General features: G+C 35.8%; 1 protein-coding gene across 1 annotated transcript in view; it reads right to left on the reverse strand.

Moving 5' to 3' along the window:
• Positions 1–25000, reverse strand: part of LOC137620081 (uncharacterized) — a 489014-nt gene that overhangs the window by 311776 nt on the left and 152238 nt on the right. The window contains exon 5 of the mRNA XM_068350356.1: positions 3395–3462. Coding sequence (XP_068206457.1) covers positions 3395–3462 — 68 coding nt within the window. The remainder of the gene's footprint in view (positions 1–3394; positions 3463–25000) is intronic.

A 25000-nucleotide genomic window follows, 5' to 3' on the forward strand; every position in this document is an offset into this window, starting at 1 on the left:
ATATATATATAATATATATACTGTGTATATATTTATATATATATGATAAACTTTGCACATTTAAACGTGTTTTTCATATTTCAAATAAGCCATATATATTAATACATTAAAGTCTGGATTCTCTTAACGACCTCGGGTTCAGAGACCCAGGTGAAATCACTCAAAGACTACAGTATCTGACTGGCTGGGTTTTGAACCCTGGTCCAGGATACTTGTATGACATTGACTATACCACTTAGCTTCGAAGAAAGATAAAAGTCTATGAATATTCTTCTATCGAATTAAAGGTTTTTTGTACTTAGAATTGAACGTTAAGACCCTGTCTAGGGAAGAAGATCTTGCTGGGCCTCTAGAAGACATGAAATAAATAAATAGGGATATAAGAGGATTGAGTGAAATGATGAGAGTCTGGGGAATCTTATATAGAGTTAAAAGAGGGCCATACCACTTGCATCATAGGACATGAAAGGTACAAAAAAAATAGAGTGGGTTTTTGTTTTCTTATTAACTGCAGGATTAAACAGTATAAAATGAGGATCATTCAAAGCTATGCTTCAATATCCAATACATGGAAACAAATAGAAACTGTATGAAGATCTAGATATATGAATGAAAAAAACGTAGGAATAAATTTACATTTGTTTAGGGTGATTTCATTGCTAAAGTAGGTCAAAAGAAGAGAGGAGAATCAGAAGTAACAAAATTTGTAGTAGGCACAAGGAATGAGAGAGGAGACATGGCTGTAAAATATGCTGAAAATACAAAAAGGGATACAGAAAAGCTCAGATGGAGTAACAAAAAACGAAATAGATTTTATTCTCATTAAAAAATTTAATTTAGTTGAAGTTGTAACAGTGTTAAACAAATTTAAGTCAAGCAAAGAAACAGAAAAAGTTATTTTAATGAAATTAAAGACTTGTAATGAGAGAAATCTCTGATGAAATAGAAAAAAAAAACTAAAGAATAAATAAGCAGTAATTTAACAGGCCACACTTGAAATATTTCTTAGTTCGGCAATCCTTCGTCTTCTCTTCCTTTCCTTGCTTCTTTTGCAATCTTCAGGGACCCATTCCATTATTCTTAATGTCCATCTATTGTCTGTCATTCTCATTATCTTTTGCTTTTTCTTTTATTACATTAGAATACCATCTACTTTAGTTTGCTCTTGTATCTATATTTGTCTTTTTCTGTGAGTATTTATGATAGATGTAGTCTCCATATTTAACTCTTTACTCAATTGAAATTTTATCACTATTTCATGTACTTTTAGGATTGCTGTACTTCCCATATGGATAAGCTTTATCCATTTCTAGACTCTGAAGGGTTTTCATTACTGCTGAGGTTTTGACAGAATGAAAAGCTTTCTCATAGTCTATAAATGAATTACTAGCTGGTCAATTACATGGATATGGTCAATTGTTTGATACCCACTTGTAACGCCCGCCTGCTCTCTTGGTTGATTAAAGTCTAGCTGTCTTTCTACTCAGTCTAAAATTATCTTTGAAAAAAAAAAATTATATATTAAGGACACTAAACTCATTAGACGATAATTCATCAGGTCTCTTGTATTCCCCTTTTTTGTGGATTTGTATAAAAGCAAGCTGTGGGTATAAAAGCATTCTTGCAGAGATTTAAAACTATGAAATCTCCTTCTTCTCTTATTAAATCAATTGCTAGGCCATCTTCTCCTGTTGCTTTTCCTCTGTTCACGAATTTTAATGTTTTCTTTACTTTACAGTACTGTTAGGTGTGGTACCAACTCAGTTGTTTCATTATTCCTATTGGTGAAGTTATATCTTATATTACTATTGTATAGCATTGTATAGAAATCCTCCTCAATCTACAATGTTGATAATATTTGCATTTTCATCCTTTACAGCAACTATCTGTTGGTGTCCTTTTCCAAGTTTTCTTTTTCTCAATTTGATGCTTCTTCCTTTCTTCAGTGTTTCTTCAATTTTGGTCGGAATTTGTTTACAAATATCTTGGGTGTTTGGCTTGTTTGTTATTTTGGATAGTTCTAAATCTACTTCATCTCTTGGATTTCCAATTTTTTTTTCTATTAGTTTTTGGTCTTCTCTGATAATTTTCCTTGACCTTGTTCAGGAACTTTTACCACTTATCTCTGTGTCTGATTTCAATACAAATTCTGTTAAATTACTGTTCATTTCTTAGTTCACATCTTTCCATTGTATCATTAATTGCTAAATTAAACTCAACAGATTTTTCTCTTGTTATAGGAGTGTTTATTTTCTTTTTAATTTAATTTTGCTTCTCACCACTCTGTGAATGTTTAACTTTAACTTATTAAATCTTTAAGTAAATTAACCTTTTTACTGAAAATAGAATCTATTTCCATATTTCGTTTCCCCATTTGGACTTCATATCCATTTTCTATGTTTCTTTTTGTAAAAGGTGCTCAGGATTTTAAAATTTACCTACTGCTGACTCTCCTCTCTTCTCTTGATCTACATTAGAATTCATATCATACAAAACAAATGTAAATTGAGTTTTTTTTTTTCTCATAGATAACTCAGATCTTCATAAAAAGTTTCTATTTCTTCCTCTGTATGAGATGTTGTTGGTGCATACGTTTGAATGAGCTTGCAGTTTATACTCTTTATTTAGTTTCGTAGTTAATCCTACAATTCAATCACTACAAAAGAAAACCCAGTTCATTCTCTTTGTTCATTTCAAGTCACCTGAAGAAAAATATATATTCAGCTTTAACTCTATGTAGGATTCACAATTTCTAATTTCACTCATTCCAATTTACATATTTCAGCTCTCCTAGTAATACAGCAAGATCTTTTTCCCTATACAGGGTCCTGACGTTGTATGTTGTGAGGTTCAGTTTCCAAATTTGGCCTGTTCTAGTCCACAGATTTTTAGGACACCCTGCAGTGGGATGTAACTGCCTGCAAACTTGGGCAGTTGTTCCACAGTCGCTGGGGAGTGGTGCCGATACGGGGTGGAGATATACATGTCTGGGTTTTAGCAAGTTTTCATCACCGCACTGTCCACTGCGGATGGGTGATAGAGGGAGATTTTCGTCAGATCGCTCACAGCAACCAAGCTAATATGGGTGGCCTTGACTATTATAGATTTGCTGATCATTGCCATGCGCAAGCTGTTTCACCTCGTTAAGGTATCCCCACTCAGAGAGGGATATGTGTATATATATATATATATATATATATATATATATATATATATATATATATATATATATATATATATATATACTGTATATATCTAAATATGTACCATGCTGTTTATCTGTGCCTTGTGTGAACCTGTGTGAGTATATGTGTGGCCGTGCACATATAAGTATGAATGCAATAATGAAAAGAAATTTGAAAATAAAGATAACTGAGTCAACGAAGTACATTACCCCCTGTAAGTTCATCGGTGGGAGCGCGATTATGAAATTTTCAGATATTGTTTCCCCTCCAACACATGCTGAAAAAGATAAACGGAAAGTGTAAGTATATCATCATGTTTTTTCTGGATTATCAGTATCTTATTGCGACTAATTGGTTAAGTATGGAATACGGTTTTGATTAGTTGAGTATTAAATATTGCGGTATCATTGACCTACTAGACCATATCACTGAACTAAATTGACATGAAAGACCATAACATTGAACTAAACTGACATGAAAGATCACATCATTAACCTAAACTGACTTGCAAGACCATATCCTTGAACTAAATTGACATGAAAGATCACATCATTAACCTAAACTGACTTGCAAGACCATATCCTTGAACTAAATTGACATGAAAGACCATATCCTTGAACTAAATTGACATGAAAGACCATATCATTGAACTAAATTGACATGAAAAACCATATCATTGAACTAAATTGACATGAAAGATCACATCATTAACCTAAACTGACTTGCAAGACCATATCCTTGAACTAAATTGACATGAAAGACCATATCATTGAACTAAATTGACATGAAAGATCACATCATTAACCTAAACTGACTTGCAAGACCATATCCTTGAACTAAACTGACATGAAAGACCATATCATTGAACTAAATTGACATGAAAGATCACATCATTAACCTAAACTGACTTGCAAGACCATATCCTTGAACTAAATTGACATGAAAGATCACATCATTAACCTAAACTGACTTGCAAGACCATATCCTTGAACTAAATTGACATGAAAGACCATATCATTGAACTAAATTGACATGAAAGATCACATCATTAACCTAAACTGACTTGCAAGACCATATCCTTGAACTAAATTGACATGAAAGACCATATCATTGAACTAAATTGACATGAAAGATCACATCATTAACCTAAACTGACTTGCAAGACCATATCCTTGAACTAAATTGACATGAAAGATCACATCATTAACCTAAACTGACTTGCAAGACCATATCCTTGAACTAAATTGACATGAAAGACCATATCATTGAACTAAATTGACATGAAAGATCACATCATTAACCTAAACTGACTTGCAAGACCATATCCTTGAACTAAATTGACATGAAAGATCACATCATTAACCTAAACTGACTTGCAAGACCATATCCTTGAACTAAATTGACATGAAAGACCATATCATTGAACTAAATTGACATGAAAGACCATATCATTGAACTAAATTGACATGAAAGATCACATCATTAACCTAAACTGACTTGCAAGACCATATCCTTGAACTAAATTGACATGAAAGACCATATCATTGAACTAAATTGACATGAAAGATCACATCATTAACCTAAACTGACTTGCAAGACCATATCCTTGAACTAAATTGACATGAAAGACCATATCATTGAACTAAATTGACATGAAAGATCACATCATTAACCTAAACTGACTTGCAAGACCATATCCTTGAACTAACTTGACATGAAAGACCATATCATTGAACTAAATTGACATGAAAGACCATATCATTGAACTAAATTGACATGAAAGATCACATCATTAACCTAAACTGACTTGCAAGACCATATCCTTGAACTAAATTGACATGAAAGATCACATCATTAACGTAAACTGACTTGCAAGACCATATCCTTGAACTAAATTGACATGAAAGATCACATCATTAACGTAAACTGACTTGCAAGACCATATCCTTGAACTAAATTGACATGAAAGATCACATCATTAACCTAAACTGATTTGCAAGACCATATCCTTGAACTAAATTGACATGAAAGACCATATCATTGAACTAAATTGACATGAAAGATCACATCATTAACCTAAACTGACTTGCAAGACCATATCCTTGAACTAAATTGACATGAAAGATCACATCATTAACCTAAACTGACATGCAAGACCATATCCTTGAACTAAATTGACATGAAAGATCACATCATTAACCTAAACTGACTTGCAAGACCATATCCTTGAACTAAATTGACATGAAAAACCATATCATTGAACTAAATTGACATGAAAGACCATATCATTGAACTAAATTGACATGAAAGATCACATCATTAACCTAAACTGACTTGCAAGACCATATTCTTGAACTAAATTGACATGAAAGACCATATCATTGAACTAAATTGACATGAAAGATCACATCATTAACCTAAACTGACTTGCAAGACCATATCCTTGAACTAAATTGACATGAAAGACCATATCATTGAACTAAATTGACATGAAAGATCACATCATTAACCTAAACTGACTTGCAAGACCATATCCTTGAACTAAATTGACATGAAAGACCATATCATTGAACTAAATTGACATGAAAGATCACATCATTAACCTAAACTGACTTGCAAGACCATATCCTTGAACTAAACTGACATGAAAGATCACATCATTAACCTAAACTGACTTGCAAGACCATATCCTTGAACTAAATTGACATGAAAGACCATATCATTGAACTAAATTGACATGAAGGATCACATCATTAACCTAAACTGACTTGCAAGACCATATCCTTGAACTAAATTGACATGAAAGATCACATCATTAACCTAAACTGACTTGCAAGACCATATCCTTGAACTAAATTGACATGAAAGACCATATCATTGAACTAAATTGACATGAAAGACCATATCCTTGAACTAAATTGACATGAAAGATCACATCATTAACCTAAACTGACTTGCAAGACCATATCCTTGAACTATATCGACATGAAAGACCATATCCTTGAACTAAATTGACATGAAAGATCACATCATTAACCTAAACTGACTTGCAAGACCATATCCTTGAACTAAATCGACATGAAAGACCATATCATTGAACTAAATTGACATGAAAGATCACATCATTAACCTAAACTGACTTGCAAGACCATATCCTTGAACTAAATTGACATGAAAGACCATATCATTGAACTAAATTGACATGAAAGATCACATCATTAACCTAAACTGACTTGCAAGACCATATCCTTGAACTAAATTGACATGAAAGATCACATCATTAACCTAAACTGACTTGCAAGACCATATCCTTGAACTAAATTGACATGAAAGATCACATCATTAACCTAAACTGACTTGCAAGACCATATCCTTGAACTAAATTGACATGAAAGACCATATCATTGAACTAAATTGACATGGAAGACCATATCATTGAACTAAATTGACATGAAAGACCATATCATTGAACTAAATTGACATGAAAGACATCATTAACCTAAACTGACTTGCAAGACCATATCCTTGAACTAAATTGACATGAAAGACCATATCATTGAACTAAATTGACATGAAAGATCACATCATTAACCTAAACTGACTTGCAAGACCATATCCTTGAACTAAATTGACATGAAAGACCATATCATTGAACTAAATTGACATGAAAGACCATATCATTGAACTAAATTGACATGAAAGATCATATCATTAACCTAAACTGACTTGCAAGACCATATCCTTGAACTAAATTGACATGAAAGACCATATCATTGAACTAAATTGACATGAAAGATCACATCATTAACCTAAACTGACTTGCAAGACCATATCCTTGAACTAAATTGACATGAAAGACCATATCATTGAACTAAATTGACATGAAAGACCATATCATTGAACTAAATTGACATGAAAGATCACATCATTAACCTAAACTGACTTGCAAGACCATATCCTTGAACTAAATTGACATGAAAGACCATATCATTGAACTAAATTGACATGAAAGATCACATCATTAACCTAAACTGACTTGCAAGACCATATCCTTGAACTAAATTGACATGAAAGACCATATCATTGAACTAAATTGACATGAAAGACCATATCATTGAACTAAATTGACATGAAAGATCACATCATTAACCTAAACTGACTTGCAAGACCATATCCTTGAACTAAATTGACATGAAAGACCATATCATTGAACTAAATTGACATGAAAGATGACATCATTAACCTAAACTGACTTGCAAGACCATATCCTTGAACTAAATTGACATGAAAGACCATATCATTGAACTAAATTGACATGAAAGATCACATCATTAACCTAAACTGACTTGCAAGACCATATCCTTGAACTAAATTGACATGAAAGACCATATCATTGAACTAAATTGACATGAAGGACCATATCATTGAACTAAATTGACATGAAAGATCACATCATTAACCTAAACTGACTTGCAAGACCATATCCTTGAACTAAATTGACATAAAAGACCATATCATTGAACTAAATTGACATGAAAGATCACATCATTAACCTAAACTGACTTGCAAGACCATATCCTTGAACTAAATTGACATGAAAGATCACATCATTAACCTAAACTGACTTGCAAGACCATATCCTTGAACTAAATTGACATGAAAGACCATATCATTGAACTAAATTGACATGAAAGATCACATCATTAACCTAAACTGACTTGCAAGACCATATCCTTGAACTAAATTGACATGAAAGACCATATCATTGAACTAAATTGACATGAAAGATCACATCATTAACCTAAACTGACTTGCAAGACCATATCCTTGAACTAAATTGACATGAAAGACCATATCATTGAACTAAATTGACATGAAAGATCACATCATTAACCTAAACTGACTTGCAAGACCATATCCTTGAACTAAATTGACATGAAAGATCACATCATTAACCTAAACTGACTTGCAAGACCATATCCTTGAACTAAATTGACATGAAAGATCACATCATTAACCTAAACTGACTTGCAAGACCATATCCTTGAACTAAATTGACATGAAAGACCATATCATTGAACTAAATTGACATGAAAGACCATATCATTGAACTAAATTGACATGAAAGACCATATCATTGAACTAAATTGACATGAAAGACATCATTAACCTAAACTGACTTGCAAGACCATATCCTTGAACTAAATTGACATGAAAGACCAAATCATTGAACTAAATTGACATGAAAGATCACATCATTAACCTAAACTGACTTGCAAGACCATATCCTTGAACTAAATTGACATGAAAGACCATATCATTGAACTAAATTGACATGAAAGACCATATCATTGAACTAAATTGACATGAAAGATCACATCATTAACCTAAACTGACTTGCAAGACCATATCCTTGAACTAAATTGACATGAAAGACCATATCATTGAACTAAATTGACATGAAAGATCACATCATTAACCTAAACTGACTTGCAAGACCATATCCTTGAACTAAATTGACATGAAAGACCATATCATTGAACTAAATTGACATGAAAGACCATATCATTGAACTAAATTGACATGAAAGATCACATCATTAACCTAAACTGACTTGCAAGACCATATCCTTGAACTAAATTGACATGAAAGACCATATCATTGAACTAAATTGACATGAAAGATCACATCATTAACCTAAACTGACTTGCAAGACCATATCCTTGAACTAAATTGACATGAAAGACCATATCATTGAACTAAATTGACATGAAAGACCATATCATTGAACTAAATTGACATGAAAGATCACATCATTAACCTAAACTGACTTGCAAAACCATATCCTTGAACTAAATTGACATGAAAGACCATATCATTGAACTAAATTGACATGAAAGATCACATCATTAACCTAAACTGACTTGCAAGACCATATCCTTGAACTAAATTGACATGAAAGACCATATCATTGAACTAAATTGACATGAAAGATCACATCATTAACCTAAACTGACTTGCAAGACCATATCCTTGAACTAAATTGACATGAAAGACCATATCATTGAACTAAATTGACATGAAAGACCATATCATTGAACTAAATTGACATGAAAGATCACATCATTAACCTAAACTGACTTGCAAGACCATATCCTTGAACTAAATTGACATAAAAGACCATATCATTGAACTAAATTGACATGAAAGATCACATCATTAACCTAAACTGACTTGCAAGACCATATCCTTGAACTAAATTGACATGAAAGATCACATCATTAACCTAAACTGACTTGCAAGACCATATCCTTGAACTAAATTGACATGAAAGACCATATCATTGAACTAAATTGACATGAAAGATCACATCATTAACCTAAACTGACTTGCAAGACCATATCCTTGAACTAAATTGACATGAAAGATCACATCATTAACCTAAACTGACTTGCAAGACCATATCCTTGAACTAAATTGACATGAAAGATCACATCATTAACCTAAACTGACTTGCAAGACCATATCCTTGAACTAAATTGACATGAAAGACCATATCATTGAACTAAATTGACATGAAAGACCATATCATTGAACTAAATTGACATGAAAGATCACATCATTAACCTAAACTGACTTGCAAGACCATATCATTGAACTAAACTGACATGAAAGATCATATCATTGAACTAAATTAACATGAAAGACCATATCATTGAACTAAATTGACATGAAAGATCACATCATTAACCTAAACTGACTTGCAAGACCATATCCTTGAACTAAATTAACATGAAAGACCATATCATTGAACTAAATTGACATGAAAGACATCATTAACCTAAACTGACTTGCAAGACCATATCCTTGAACTAAATTGACATGAAAGACCATATCATTGAACTAAAATGACTTGAAAGATCACATCATTAACCTAAACTGACTTGCAAGACCATATCCTTGAACTAAATTGACATGAAAGACCATATCATTGAACTAAATTGACATGAAAGACCATATCATTGAACTAAATTGACATGAAAGATCACATCATTAACCTAAACTGACTTGCAAGACCATATCCTTGAACTAAATTGACATGAAAGACCATATCATTGAACTAAATTGACATGAAAGATCACATCATTAACCTAAACTGACTTGCAAGACCATATCCTTGAACTAAATTGACATGAAAGACCATATCATTGAACTAAATTGACATGAAAGATCACATCATTAACCTAAACTGACTTGCAAGACCATATCCTTGAACTAAATCGACATGAAAGACCATATCCTTGAACTAAATTGACATGAAAGATCACATCATTAACCTAAACTGACTTGCAAGACCATATCCTTGAACTAAATTGACATGAAAGATCACATCATTAACCTAAACTGACTTGCAAGACCATATCCTTGAACTAAATTGACATGAAAGACCATATCATTGAACTAAATTGACATGAAAGACCATATCATTGAACTAAATTGACATGAAAGATCACATCATTAACCTAAACTGACTTGCAAGACCATATCATTGAACTAAACTGACATGAAAGATCATATCATTGAACTAAATTGACATGAAAGACCATATCATTGAACTAAATTGACATGAAAGATCACATCATTAACCTAAACTGACTTGCAAGACCATATCCTTGAACTAAATTGACATGAAAGACCATATCATTGAACTAAATTGACATGAAAGACCATATCATTGAACTAAATTGACATGAAAGATCACATCATTAACCTAAACTGACTTGCAAGACCATATCCTTGAACTAAATTGACATGAAAGACCATATCATTGAACTAAATTGCCATGAAAGATCACATCATTAACCTAAACTGACTTGCAAGACCATATCCTTGAACTAAATTGACATGAAAGATCACATCATTAACCTAAACTGACTTGCAAGACCATATCCTTGAACTAAATTGACATGAAAGACCATATCATTGAAATAAATTGACATGAAAGACCATATCATTGAACTAAATTGACATGAAAGACCATATCATTAACCTAAACTGACTTGCAAGACCATATCCTTGAACTAAATTGACATGAAAGACCATATCATTGAACTAAATTGACATGAAAGATCACATCATTAACCTAAACTGACTTGCAAGACCAGATCCTTGAACTAAATTGACATGAAAGACCATATCATTGAACTAAATTGACATGAAAGATCACATCATTAACCTAAACTGACTTGCAAGACCATATCCTTGAACTAAATTGACATGAAAGACCATATCATTGAACTAAATTGACATGAAAGACCATATCATTGAACTAAATTGACATGAAAGATCACATCATTAACCTAAACTGACTTGCAAGACCATATCCTTGAACTAAATTGACATGAAAGACCATATCATTGAACTAAATTGACATGAAAGACCATATCATTGAACTAAATTGACATGAAAGATCACATCATTAACCTAAACTGACTTGCAAGACCATATCCTTGAACTAAATTGACATGAAACACCATATCATTGAACTAAATTGACATGAAAGATCACATCATTAACCTAAACTGACTTGCAAGACCATATCCTTGAACTAAATTGACATGAAAGACCATATCATTGAACTAAATTGACATGAAAGATCACATCATTAACCTAAACTGACTTGCAAGACCATATCCTTGAACTAAATTGACATGAAAGACCATATCATTGAACTAAATTGACATGAAAGATCACATCATTAACCTAAACTGACTTGCAAGACCATATCCTTGAACTAAATTGACATGAAAGACCATATCATTGAACTAAATTGACATGAAAGACCATATCATTGAACTAAATTGACATGAAAGATCACATCATTAACCTAAACTGACTTGCAAGACCATATCCTTGAACTAAATTGACATGAAAGACCATATCATTGAACTAAATTGACATGAAAGATCACATCATTAACCTAAACTGACTTGCAAGACCATATCCTTGAACTAAATTGACATGAAAGACCATATCATTGAACTAAATTGACATGAAAGATCACATCATTAACCTAAACTGACTTGCAAGACCATATCCTTGAACTAAATTGACATGAAAGACCATATCATTGAACTAAATTGACATGAAAGATCACATCATTAACCTAAACTGACATGAAAGATCACATCATTAACGTAAACTGACTTGCAAGACCATATCCTTGAACTAAATTGACATGAAAGACCATATCATTGAACTAAATTGACATGAAAGATCACATCATTAACCTAAACTGACTTGCAAGACCATATCCTTGAACTAAATTGACATGAAAGACCATATCATTGAACTAAACTGACATGAAAGATCACATCATTAACCTAAACTGACTTGCAAGACCATATCCTTGAACTAAATTGACATGAAAGACCATATCATTGAACTAAATTGACATGAAAGACCATATCATTGAACTAAATTGACATGAAAGATCACATCATTAACCTAAACTGACTTGCAAGACCATATCCTTGAACTAAATTGACATGAAAGACCATATCATTGAACTAAATTGACATGAAAGACCATATCATTGAACTAAATTGACATGAAAGATCACATCATTAACCTAAACTGACTTGCAAGACCATATCCTTGAACTAAATTGACATGAAAGACCATATCATTGAACTAAATTGACATGAAAGACCATATCATTGAACTAAATTGACATGAAAGATCACATCATTAACCTAAACTGACTTGCAAGACCATATCCTTGAACTAAATTGACATGAAAGACCATATCATTGAACTAAATTGACATGAAAGATCACATCATTAACCTAAACTGACTTGCAAGACCATATCCTTGAACTAAATTGACATGAAAGACCATATCATTGAACTAAATTGAAATGAAAGATCACATCATTAACCTAAACTGACTTGCAAGACCATATCCTTGAACTAAATTGACATGAAAGACCATATCATTGAACTAAATTGACATGAAAGACCATATCATTGAACTAAATTGACATGAAAGATCACATCATTAACCTAAACTGACTTGCAAGACCATATCCTTGAACTAAATTGACATGAAAGACCATATCATTGAACTAAATTGACATGAAAGATCACATCGACTTGCAAGACCATATCCTTGAACTAAATTGACATGAAAGACCATATCATTGAACTAAATTGACATGAAAGACCATATCATTGAACTAAATTGACATGAAAGATCACATCATTAACCTAAACTGACTTGCAAGACCATATCCTTGAACTAAATTGACATGAAAGACCATATCATTGAACTAAATTGACATGAAAGATCACATCATTAACCTAAACTGACTTGCAAGACCATATCCTTGAACTAAATTGACATGAAAGACCATATCATTGAACTAAATTGACATGAAAGACCATATCATTGAACTAAATTGACATGAAAGATCACATCATTAACCTAAACTGACTTGCAAGACCATATCCTTGAACTAAATTGACATGAAAGACCATATCATTGAACTAAATTGACATGAAAGACCATATCATTGAACTAAATTGACATGAAAGATCACATCATTAACCTAAACTGACTTGCAAGACCATATCCTTGAACTAAATTGACATGAAAGACCATATCATTGAACTAAATTGACATGAAAGATCACATCATTAACCTAAACTGACTTGCAAGACCATATCCTTGAACTAAATTGACATGAAAGACCATATCATTGAACTAAATTGACATGAAAGATCACATCATTAACCTAAACTGACTTGCAAGACCATATCCTTGAACTAAATTGACATGAAAGACCATATCATTGAACTAAATTGACATGAAAGACCATATCATTGAACTAAATTGCCATGAAAGATCACATCATTAACCTAAACTGACTTGCAAGACCATATCCTTGAACTAAATTGACATGAAAGACCATATCATTGAACTAAATTGACATGAAAGATCACATCATTAACCTAAACTGACTTGCAAGACCATATCCTTGAACTAAATTGACATGAAAGACCATATCATTGAACTAAATTGACATGAAAGACCATATCATTGAACTAAATTGACATGAAAGATCACATCATTAACCTAAACTGACTTGCAAGACCATATCCTTGAACTAAATTGACATGAAAGACCATATCATTGAACTAAATTGACATGAAAGACCATATCATTGAACTAAATTGACATGAAAGATCACATCATTAACCTAAACTGACTTGCAAGACCATATCCTTGAACTAAATTGACATGAAAGACCATATCCTTGAACTAAATTGACATGAAAGACCATATCATTGAACTAAATTGACATGAAAGATCACATCATTAACCTAAACTGACTTGCAAGACCATATCCTTGAACTAAATTGACATGAAAGATCACATCATTAACCTAAACTGACTTGCAAGACCATATCCTTGAACTAAATTGACATGAAAGACCATATCATTGAACTAAATTGACATGAAAGATCACATCATTAACCTAAACTGACTTGCAAGACCATATCCTTGAACTAAATTGACATGAAATATCACATCATTAACCTAAACTGACTTGCAAGACCATATCCTTGAACTAAATTGACATGAAAGACCATATCATTGAACTAAATTGACATGAAAGATCACATCATTAACCTAAACTGACTTGCAAGACCATATCCTTGAACTAAATTGACATGAAAGATCACATCATTAACCTAAACTGACTTGCAAGACCATATCCTTGAACTAAATTGACATGAAAGATCACATCATTAACCTAAACTGACTTGCAAGACCATATCCTTGAACTAAATTGACATAAAAGACCATATCATTGAACTAAATTGACATGAAAGATCACATCATTAACCTAAACTGACTTGCAAGACCAAATCCTTGAACTAAATTGACATGAAAGACCATATCATTGAACTAAATTGACATGAAAGATCACATCATTAACCTAAACTGACTTGCAAGACCATATCCTTGAACTAAATTGACATGAAAGATCACATCATTAACCTAAACTGACTTGCAAGACCATATCCTTGAACTAAATTGACATGAAAGACCATATCATTGAACTAAATTGACATGAAAGACCATATCATTGAACTAAATTGACATGAAAGATCACATCATTAACCTAAACTGACTTGCAAGACCATATCCTTGAACTAAATTGACATGAAAGACCATATCATTGAACTAAATTGACATGAAAGATCACATCATTAACCTAAACTGACTTGCAAGACCATATCCTTGAACTAAATTGACATGAAAGACCATATCATTGAACTAAATTGACATGAAAGATCACATCATTAACCTAAACTGACTTGCAAGACCATATCCTTGAACTAAATTGACATGAAAGACCATATCATTGAACTAAATTGACATGAAAGATCACATCATTAACCTAAACTGACTTGCAAGACCATATCCTTGAACTAAATTGACATGAAAGACCATATCATTGAACTAAATTGACATGAAAGACCATATCATTGAACTAAATTGACATGAAAGATCACATCATTAACCTAAACTGACTTGCAAGACCATATCCTTGAACTAAATTGACATGAAAGACCATATCATTGAACTAAATTGACATGAAAGATCACATCATTAACCTAAACTGACTTGCAAGACCATATCCTTGAACTAAATTGACATGAAAGACCATATCCTTGAACTAAATTGACATGAAAGACCATATCATTGAACTAAATTGACATGAAAGATCACATCATTAACCTAAACTGACTTGCAAGACCATAGCATTGAACTAAACTGATTATATATAAATAAATTTAGTTGCATGAATATTAATATGTACATTTATCACTTAAAATACTACTTACTACTATCTCATATAATAATTTCATTTTCCGATAACTTTGAAAGAAAAAATTCTGTTAATTCAAATTATATTTGAGAGATTATAACCATTGATTATGCAGGGCAAGTAAGATGAATAGTCAATGCCTTAGCGGCGTCTAAAATAGAAAATAGATTCTCAGCGGACAAACTGTCCTCAAGATAGTTTTCAGGATCACAGTATGAATGCATTTGCATTCCTCCATTTATTATTTGATGTTAACGCATGTTTTGAATCGCTTCGTGACCCTTCTTGAGGATTACTTTAATATTATGGCTTGGTGGTTAAAATTTTATCACACACAGATATATACATATACATATATATATATATATATATATATATATATATATATATATATATATACATATATAAATTTATATATATAATACATATATATATATTTATATATATATATATATATATAAATTTATTTATATATATATATATTTATATATATAAATTTATATATATATATATATATATATATATATATATGTATATATAAAATATAATATATCTATATACATAATATATATATATATATATATATATATACATATATATGTATAGAAAATATATATATATATAATCATATATATATATATATATATATATATATATATATATATATATAAACAAATATTTAGGTAGCAGTTTGTGGCAGGCATAACAACTTTTATTTGAGTTCGATCTACCGGAATCCAGACACGGATGATTCTATCTTCGATTGTCTTCTAACCATTATGGCTAAGATACAAGAAGACGATAGAAAGGCTTCTTTTGTCTTTGTTGGTGATTTTAATGCTCACCATAGGTTGTGGTTAAGTTCTATCTCTCCTACCGATCGCCATGACTCAAGAGCTTTAGACTTTGCCTCTGAATCAGGCTCTGTGCAAATCATAAATGAAGCTACTCACAGGTCTGGTAACTGCTTGGACATCTTATACACAGACTCCCCTGGCGTTATAATAAGTAAGGTTGGTTCTCCAGTCGGGACATCTCATCATGCCTTGATTTCATTAGTAGTGAATACTGAGCAGCTTGTACCTGATGTATCATAACTCTTGTAAAATTTATATGAAATCTCAAGCAGACTGGAATGTGATTTTACATGATCTTTTGTGCTTGAATTTGTCACAATTATAAAGTAGTGTTAATCCTGTTGTCCCTTTGAATGAGAGTCTAGTCAACATAATTGATAGACGTATCCCTTCTCGTGTGCTAAGGTACCGAGTGAAGGACAAACCGTGGTTCAATGATGATTGTAGACGTGCTTATTTGGAGAAGCAGGAGACCTATCATCTTTGGAAGGGTAACAGATCAGATTTGACCTGGAATAACTATACTCAGCTTAGAGCTTTTGCTCAGAGTTTATGCTTCAACTGAAAAGGAATACAATTTAACCATAAAAGAAACCATTTCTGCTACAACTCGGGAACATAAATGGTGGTTTACCCTTAAATCTGCACTGTTTGGTGTAGATGCATCAGTTGGTTGATGTTTATGACAGTGAACAGATTGATGAAAAACTTGAACTTTCTCATTCCTGTTTTCCTGAGGCTAAACTAACTAGTTTAGCTTTTCGATCTCGTGAAATTAAAGCTCTGTTGATGTACCTTGATGCTTATGGAGGTGTAGACCCAAATGGTATTTTTTCTTTGTTTTTCATAAAGACTGCAGATTTCTTAGGCCCAAGTTATCTGTTAATTTGCGCAAGTTAGCAAGAAGAGGAGCTTTTAGCACTTGTTGGAGAATTGGTAATGTTACTTCTCTATGTAAATGTGTATGTGGTAGCTCAAGTCCAACTGATTACCGCCCAATTTCCATAACTCCCATATTATCTAAAGTTTTTGAACGTCTTCTGGGAAAACGTCTCAATAGGTTTGCTGAAGGTAATCATCTATTCCCTAGTTTGCAATTTGGTTTTTGTAAAGGCCTTGGAGCATGTGATGCCCTTCTTACAATCTCCAATGCTGTACAGAAATCCCTTGATTGTAGTCAGGAAGTTTGTATGATTGGCCTTGATTTTAGTGCTGCCTTTGACCGTGTTAATCATGAGGCCCTTGTTTTCAAACTCAAACAGTTGGGAGTGGGTGGGTCGTTTCTTAGCGTTATTATTGATTTTTTTAAGCAATGGATCTCAAAGAGTTGTTGTTGATGGGCACCATAGTGAGAATAGGAATGTGATATCTGGTGTTCCACAAGGTAGTGTTCTTGGCCCATTACTTTTCATACTTTATGCACATGACATGTGGTTTGGCCTAGAAAACAAGCTTGTTGCACATGCAGATGATGCTACTCTCTTTGCATCAATTCCATCCCCTGAATGTAGAATTGCGATACGATAAGGGTTGGGCAATGGCGGCGGGGAGGTTTTCTCCAACCAGGTAGGTTTGCCCTTGCCGTAAAAACCAGCTTTGAGTATCCAGGTATCTAGACTAGGACCAGAAGGCTATTGATTTTTCTAATTTTTCATATTTCATTCTTGCTCTTTTTCGCAATCCTTGAATCGAAACTCTCAACTTTCAATTACTGCTGACTTAAATAAATAAATAAAATATATTCACTTTGATACGATGGCTATTTCTAACTAGTTTGTACACATATAGACAATAAGGAACTGACAATTACCTCATGCATCAGAGCAGAGGCTTTAGAACCTCTATAAACAATGCTAAGAACTCTCTCACAAGTTTCGAGAGACTGGGACAGAGGAATCCCATGGTGGCAGGGGACGCAAGAATGGAATAGTGTTATTTGTGCCAAGTAAAGCACATTCCTAACGTGTAAGAGCTGACCACTTCCTGTGACCGACCACTAATAGAATAGATTCAACTGTTCTTGAGGTTGACATAGCTTTTGTGCTGCTTTTTGGTATTACTCAGTACAGTAGTACCTAAGAATCTGGTTTTTCTTTGATGTCTGGAAATCCCAGTAATCGCTAGCCTCCCATTGTCAATCCTGGTGAGAAAACAGGCTTCTGCCTTGTGCTGCTCAGTTGGGAACTGAGGCACATAAAGGCCAGCCCACCTTTAAGGAGACTTAACGTTTGGTTTGGGAACACTTTTGAGAGGTTGGGGACAAAAATGATGGAGCGTCACCCAAAATTAAGTGGATACTGCAGCAGGTGGGTAACTATCAGACACCCGACCCTTTAACAGTAGTGGTAACAAAGATAGTAATTGTAACAGTTATTAGCTGAGATATCCAAATAGATATACATTAGACATTATCATAGAGAAGATTAAGAAACTGAAATTAAAGCACAAACATGCAAAATGCCATATAAACAAATGCTGCATCAACTTCAGAGAAGGGTGGGTTGTAAACCCACAGCGTAATAGTGTATACCTGTTCTATCAGCAGGAATAGGAAATAAAAAAATTGAAAAATGAAAACCAAGCAAAATTTGAATTTCCATATAAAGGTGATGGCGTATTGAAGATTAGTATATTTTTGAATGCCCTTTCAACCTAATTTTTCCACTTAGCAATCTCAGTTGATACTTGCTTTTATATGATTATTAGTATTATTTTTTCTTTACATTTTCAACTTGTGTTATATTCAAATTGTTAGGGGCCAACAGGTTTGAAGTGTTAACTTAATTGATTTAATATTGTTATCTAGATTGATAACTTTCTCAGTAAGATTATTTGCTTTTGGGTCAGAAGCCTGGGTAGAATCCACTTGTTTTTGAGTCAGAAGCCTGGGTAGAATCCACTTGCCTTTGGGTCAGAAGCCTGGGTAGAATCCACTTGCTTTTGAGTCAGAAGCCTGGGTAGAATCCACTTGCCTTTGGGTCAGAAGCCTGGGTAGAATCCACTTGCCTTTGGGTCAGAAGCCTGGGTAGAATCCACTTGCCTTTGGGTCAGAAGCCTGGGTAGAATCCACTTGCTTTTGGGTCAGAAGCCTGGGTAGAATCCACTTGCCTTTGGGTCAGAAGCCTGGGTAGAATCCAATTGCTTTTGGGTCAGAAGCCTGGTTAGAATCCACTTGCTTTTGGGTCAGAAGCCTAGGTAGAATCCACTTGCTTTTGGGTCAGAAGCCTGGGTAGAATCCACTTGCTTTTGGGTCAGAAGCCTGGGTAGAATCCACTTGCTTTTGGGTCAGAAGCCTGGGTAGAATCCACTTGCTTTTGGGTCAGAAGCCTGGTTAGAATCCAGTTGCCTTTGGGTCAGAAGCCTGGGTAGAATCCACTTGCTTTTGGGTCAGAAGCCTGGGTAGAATCCACTTGCTTTTGGGTCAGAAGCCTGGGTAGAATCCACTTGCTTTTGGGTCAGAAGCCTGGGTAGAATCCACTTGCTTTTGGGTCAGAAGCCTGGGTAGAATCCACTTGCTTTTGGGTCAGAAGCCTGGGTAGAATCCACTTGCTTTTGGGTCAGAAGCCTGGGTAGAATCCACTTGCTTTTGGGTCAGAAGCCTGGGTAGAATCCACTTGCTTTTGGGTCAGAAGCCTGGTTAGAATCCAGTTGCCTTTGGGTCAGAAGCCTGGGTAGAATCCACTTGCTTTTGGGTCAGAAGCCTGGGTAGAATCCACTTGCTTTTGGGTCAGAAGCCTGGGTAGAATCCACTTGCTTTTGGGTCAGAAGCCTGGGTAGAATCCACTTGCTTTTGGGTCAGAAGCCTGGTTAGAATCCAGTTGCCTTTGGGTCAGAAGCCTGGGTAGAATCCACTTGCTTTTGGGTCAGAAGCCTGGGTAGAATCCACTTGCTTTTGGGTCAGAAGCCTGGGTAGAATCCACTTGCTTTTGGGTCAGAAGCCTGGGTAGAATCCACTTGCTTTTGGGTCAGAAGCCTGGGTAGAATCCACTTGCTTTTGGGTCAGAAGCCTGAGTAGAATCCACTTGCTTTTGGGTCAGAAGCCTGGGTAGAATCCACTTGCTTTTGGGTCAGAAGCCTGGGTAGAATCCACTTGCTTTTGGGTCAGAAGCCTGGGTAGAATCCACTTGCTTTTGGGTCAGAAGCCTGGGTAGAATCCACTTGCTTTTGGGTCAGAAGCCTGGGTAGAATCCACTTGCTTTTGGGTCAGAAGCCTGGTTAGAATCCAGTTGCCTTTGGGTCAGAAGCCTGGGTAGAATCCACTTGCTTTTGGGTCAGAAGCCTGGGTAGAATCCACTTGCTTTTGGGTCAGAAGCCTGGGTAGAATCCACTTGCTTTTGGGTCAGAAGCCTGGTTAGAATCCAGTTGCCTTTGGGTCAGAAGCCTGGGTAGAATCCACTTGCTTTTGGGTCAGAAGCCTGGGTAGAATCCACTTACTTTTGGGTCAGAAGCCTGGGTAGAATCCACTTGCTTTTGGGTCAGAAGCCTGGGTAGAATCCACTTGCTTTTGGGTCAGAAGCCTGGGTAGAATCCACTTGCTTTTGGGTCAGAAGCCTGGGTAGAATCCACTTGCTTTTGGGTCAGAAGCCTGGGTAGAATCCACTTGCTTTTGGGTCAGAAGCCTGGGTAGAATCCACTTGCTTTTGGGTCAGAAGCCTGGGTAGAATCCACTTGCTTTTGGGTCAGAAGCCTGGGTAGAATCCACTTGCTTTTGGGTCAGAAGCCTGGGTAGAATCCACTTGCTTTTGGGTCAGAAGCCTGGTTAGAATCCACTTGCTTTTGGGTCAGAAGCCTGGGTAGAATCCACTTGCTTTTGGGTCAGAAACCTGGGTAGAATCCACTTGCTTTTGGGTCAGAAGCCTGGGTAGAATCCACTTGCTTTTGGGTCAGAAGCCTGGTTAGAATCCAGTTGCCTTTGGGTCAGAAGCCTGGGTAGAATCCACTTGCTTTTGGGTCAGAAGCCTGGGTAGAATCCACTTGCTTTTGGGTCAGAAGCCTGGTTAGAATCCAGTTGCCTTTGGGTCAGAAGCCTGGGTAGAATCCACTTGCTTTTGGGTCAGAAGCCTGGGTAGAATCCACTTGCTTTTGGGTCAGAAGCCTGGTTAGAATCCAGTTGCCTTTGGGTCAGAAGCCTGGGTAGAATCCACTTGCTTTTGGGTCAGAAGCCTGGGTAGAATCCACTTGCTTTTGGGTCAGAAGCCTGGGTAGAATCCACTTGCTTTTGGGTCAGAAGCCTGGTTAGAATCCAGTTGCCTTTGGGTCAGAAGCCTGGGTAGAATCCACTTGCTTTTGGGTCAGAAGCCTGGGTAGAATCCACTTGCTTTTGGGTCAGAAGCCTGGGTTCGAATCCACTTGCTTTTGGGTCAGAAGCCTGGGTAGAATCCACTTGCTTTTGGGTCAGAAGCCTGGGTAGAATCCACTTGCTTTTGGGTCAGAAGCCTGGTTAGAATCCAGTTGCCTTTGGGTCAGAAGCCTGGGTAGAATCCACTTGCTTTTGGGTCAGAAGCCTGGGTAGAATCCACTTGCTTTTGGGTCAGAAGCCTGGTTAGAATCCAGTTGCCTTTGGGTCAGAAGCCTGGGTAGAATCCACTTGCTTTTGGGTCAGAAGCCTGGGTAGAATCCACTTGCTTTTGGGTCAGAAGCCTGGGTAGAATCCACTTGCTTTTGGGTCAGAAGCCTGGTTAGAATCCAGTTGCCTTTGGGTCAGAAGCCTGGGTAGAATCCACTTGCTTTTGGGTCAGAAGCCTGGGTAGAATCCACTTGCTTTTGGGTCAGAAGCCTGGGTAGAATCCAGTTGCCTTTGGGTCAGAAGCCTGGGTAGAATCCACTTGCTTTTGGGTCAGAAGCCTGGGTAGAATCCACTTGCTTTTGGGTCAGAAGCCTGGGTAGAATCCACTTGCTTTTGGGTCAGAAGCCTGGGTAGAATCCACTTGCTTTTGGGTCAGAAGCCTGGGTAGAATCCACTTGCTTTTGGGTCAGAAGCCTGGGTAGAATCCACTTGCTTTTGGGTCAGAAGCCTGGGTAGAATCCACTTGCTTTTGGGTCAGAAGCCTGGTTAGAATCCAGTTGCCTTTGGGTCAGAAGCCTGGGTAGAATCCACTTGCTTTTGGGTCAGAAGCCTGGGTAGAATCCACTTGCTTTTGGGTCAGAAGCCTGGGTAGAATCCACTTGCTTTTGGGTCAGAAGCCTGGGTAGAATCCACTTGCTTTTGGGTCAGAAGCCTGGGTAGAATCCACTTGCTTTTGGGTCAGAAGCCTGGGTAGAATCCACTTGCTTTTGGGTCAGAAGCCTGGGTAGAATCCACTTGCTTTTGGGTCAGAAGCCTGGGTAGAATCCACTTGCTTTTGGGTCAGAAGCCTGGGTAGAATCCACTTGCTTTTGGGTCAGAAGCCTGGGTAGAATCCACTTGCTTTTGGGTCAGAAGCCTGGGTAGAATCCACTTGCTTTTGGGTCAGAAGCCTGGTTAGAATCCACTTGCTTTTGGGTCAGAAGCCTGAGTAGAATCCACTTGCTTTTGGGTCAGAAACCTGGGTAGAATCCACTTGCTTTTGGGTCAGAAGCCTGGGTAGAATCCACTTGCTTTTGGGTCAGAAGCCTGGTTAGAATCCAGTTGCCTTTGGGTCAGAAGCCAGGGTAGAATCCACTTGCTTTTGGGTCAGAAGCCTGGGTAGAATCCACTTGCCTTTGGGTCAGAAGCCTGGTTAGAATCCAGTTGCCTTTGGGTCAGAAGCCTGGGTAGAATCCACTTGCTTTTGGGTCAGAAGCCTGGGTAGAATCCACTTGCTTTTGGGTCAGAAGCCTGGGTAGAATCCACTTGCTTTTGGGTCAGAAGCCTGGGTAGAATCCACTTGCTTTTGGGTCAGAAGCCTGGGTAGAATCCACTTGCTTTTGGGTCAGAAGCCTGGGTAGAATCCACTTGCTTTTGGGTCAGAAGCCTGGTTAGAATCCAGTTGCCTTTGGGTCAGAAGCCTGGGTAGAATCCACTTGCTTTTGGGTCAGAAGCCTGGGTAGAATCCACTTGCTTTTGGGTCAGAAGCCTGGGTAGAATCCACTTGCTTTTGGGTCAGAAGCCTGGGTAGAATCCACTTGCTTTTGGGTCAGAAGCCTGGGTAGAATCCACTTGCTTTTGGGTCAGAAGCCTGGGTAGAATCCACTTGCTTTTGGGTCAGAAGCCTGGTTAGAATCCACTTGCCTTTGGGTCAGAAGCCTGGGTAGAATCCACTTGCTTTTGGGTCAGAAGCCTGGGTAGAATCCACTTGCTTTTGGGTCAGAAGCCTGGGTAGAATCCACTTGCTTTTGGGTCAGAAGCCTGGGTAGAATCCACTGAGTAACAGCGACCGTCTGAACATTGGTTATTTATTTAGGAAATCTTGTATCAAGTTCTTCTATTGTAAAGTTTCTCTTCTGTTGTTCTTCCTCTATTTTTGAGATTTTTATCTCTATATCCTCCTATTTTTAATGTCCATTTCCGCTTCATATACACACTGAGGACAGAGCCATTTCATTTTCTCTATTTCTACATCACTGGTGTTGATATCTATATAAACACACTTCTTGTGATAGTAAATTGCACAAAATAATTATCCAATCTTTCCTCTTTCCCTTTGCAGATCTACATGTGGATATGGTGACAAAGTTTACGCGAGACAAAATGACCGCTCTCCATCTCAAACATTATCTGAACAAGAAAGATCTGTCAGCTATGGCTTTGAGAAATCAGGTATTTTCGTTCCTGTTACAGACTTACTGAATCAGATCAACAGAAGCGAGTCATTTTGCTTGTTAAAAATGTCTGTCCTTAAAGGCGAAGGATTCTAAAATCGGACATCAGTAACAAAAGAAATAATATGAATTTATCCAAAAGACAATGAAAAACCGACATAATGGACAAAATCCTTATGAATACAATCATCAAAAGTACAACCCAGCAAAACCAAATGTCAGAGAACCCTGCAAGGTCAAGACGTTAACTTCCAATCAGGTAAAGATTAAAGATTGTGAAAACAAGAAGAGAGAAATTAAATCTGGATAACCTTTCCCCGAATCAGCCACATCCGTT

Source organism: Palaemon carinicauda, chromosome 26, assembly GCF_036898095.1.
Source record: "Palaemon carinicauda isolate YSFRI2023 chromosome 26, ASM3689809v2, whole genome shotgun sequence".
Classification (NCBI taxonomy): Eukaryota; Metazoa; Arthropoda; class Malacostraca; order Decapoda; family Palaemonidae; genus Palaemon; species Palaemon carinicauda.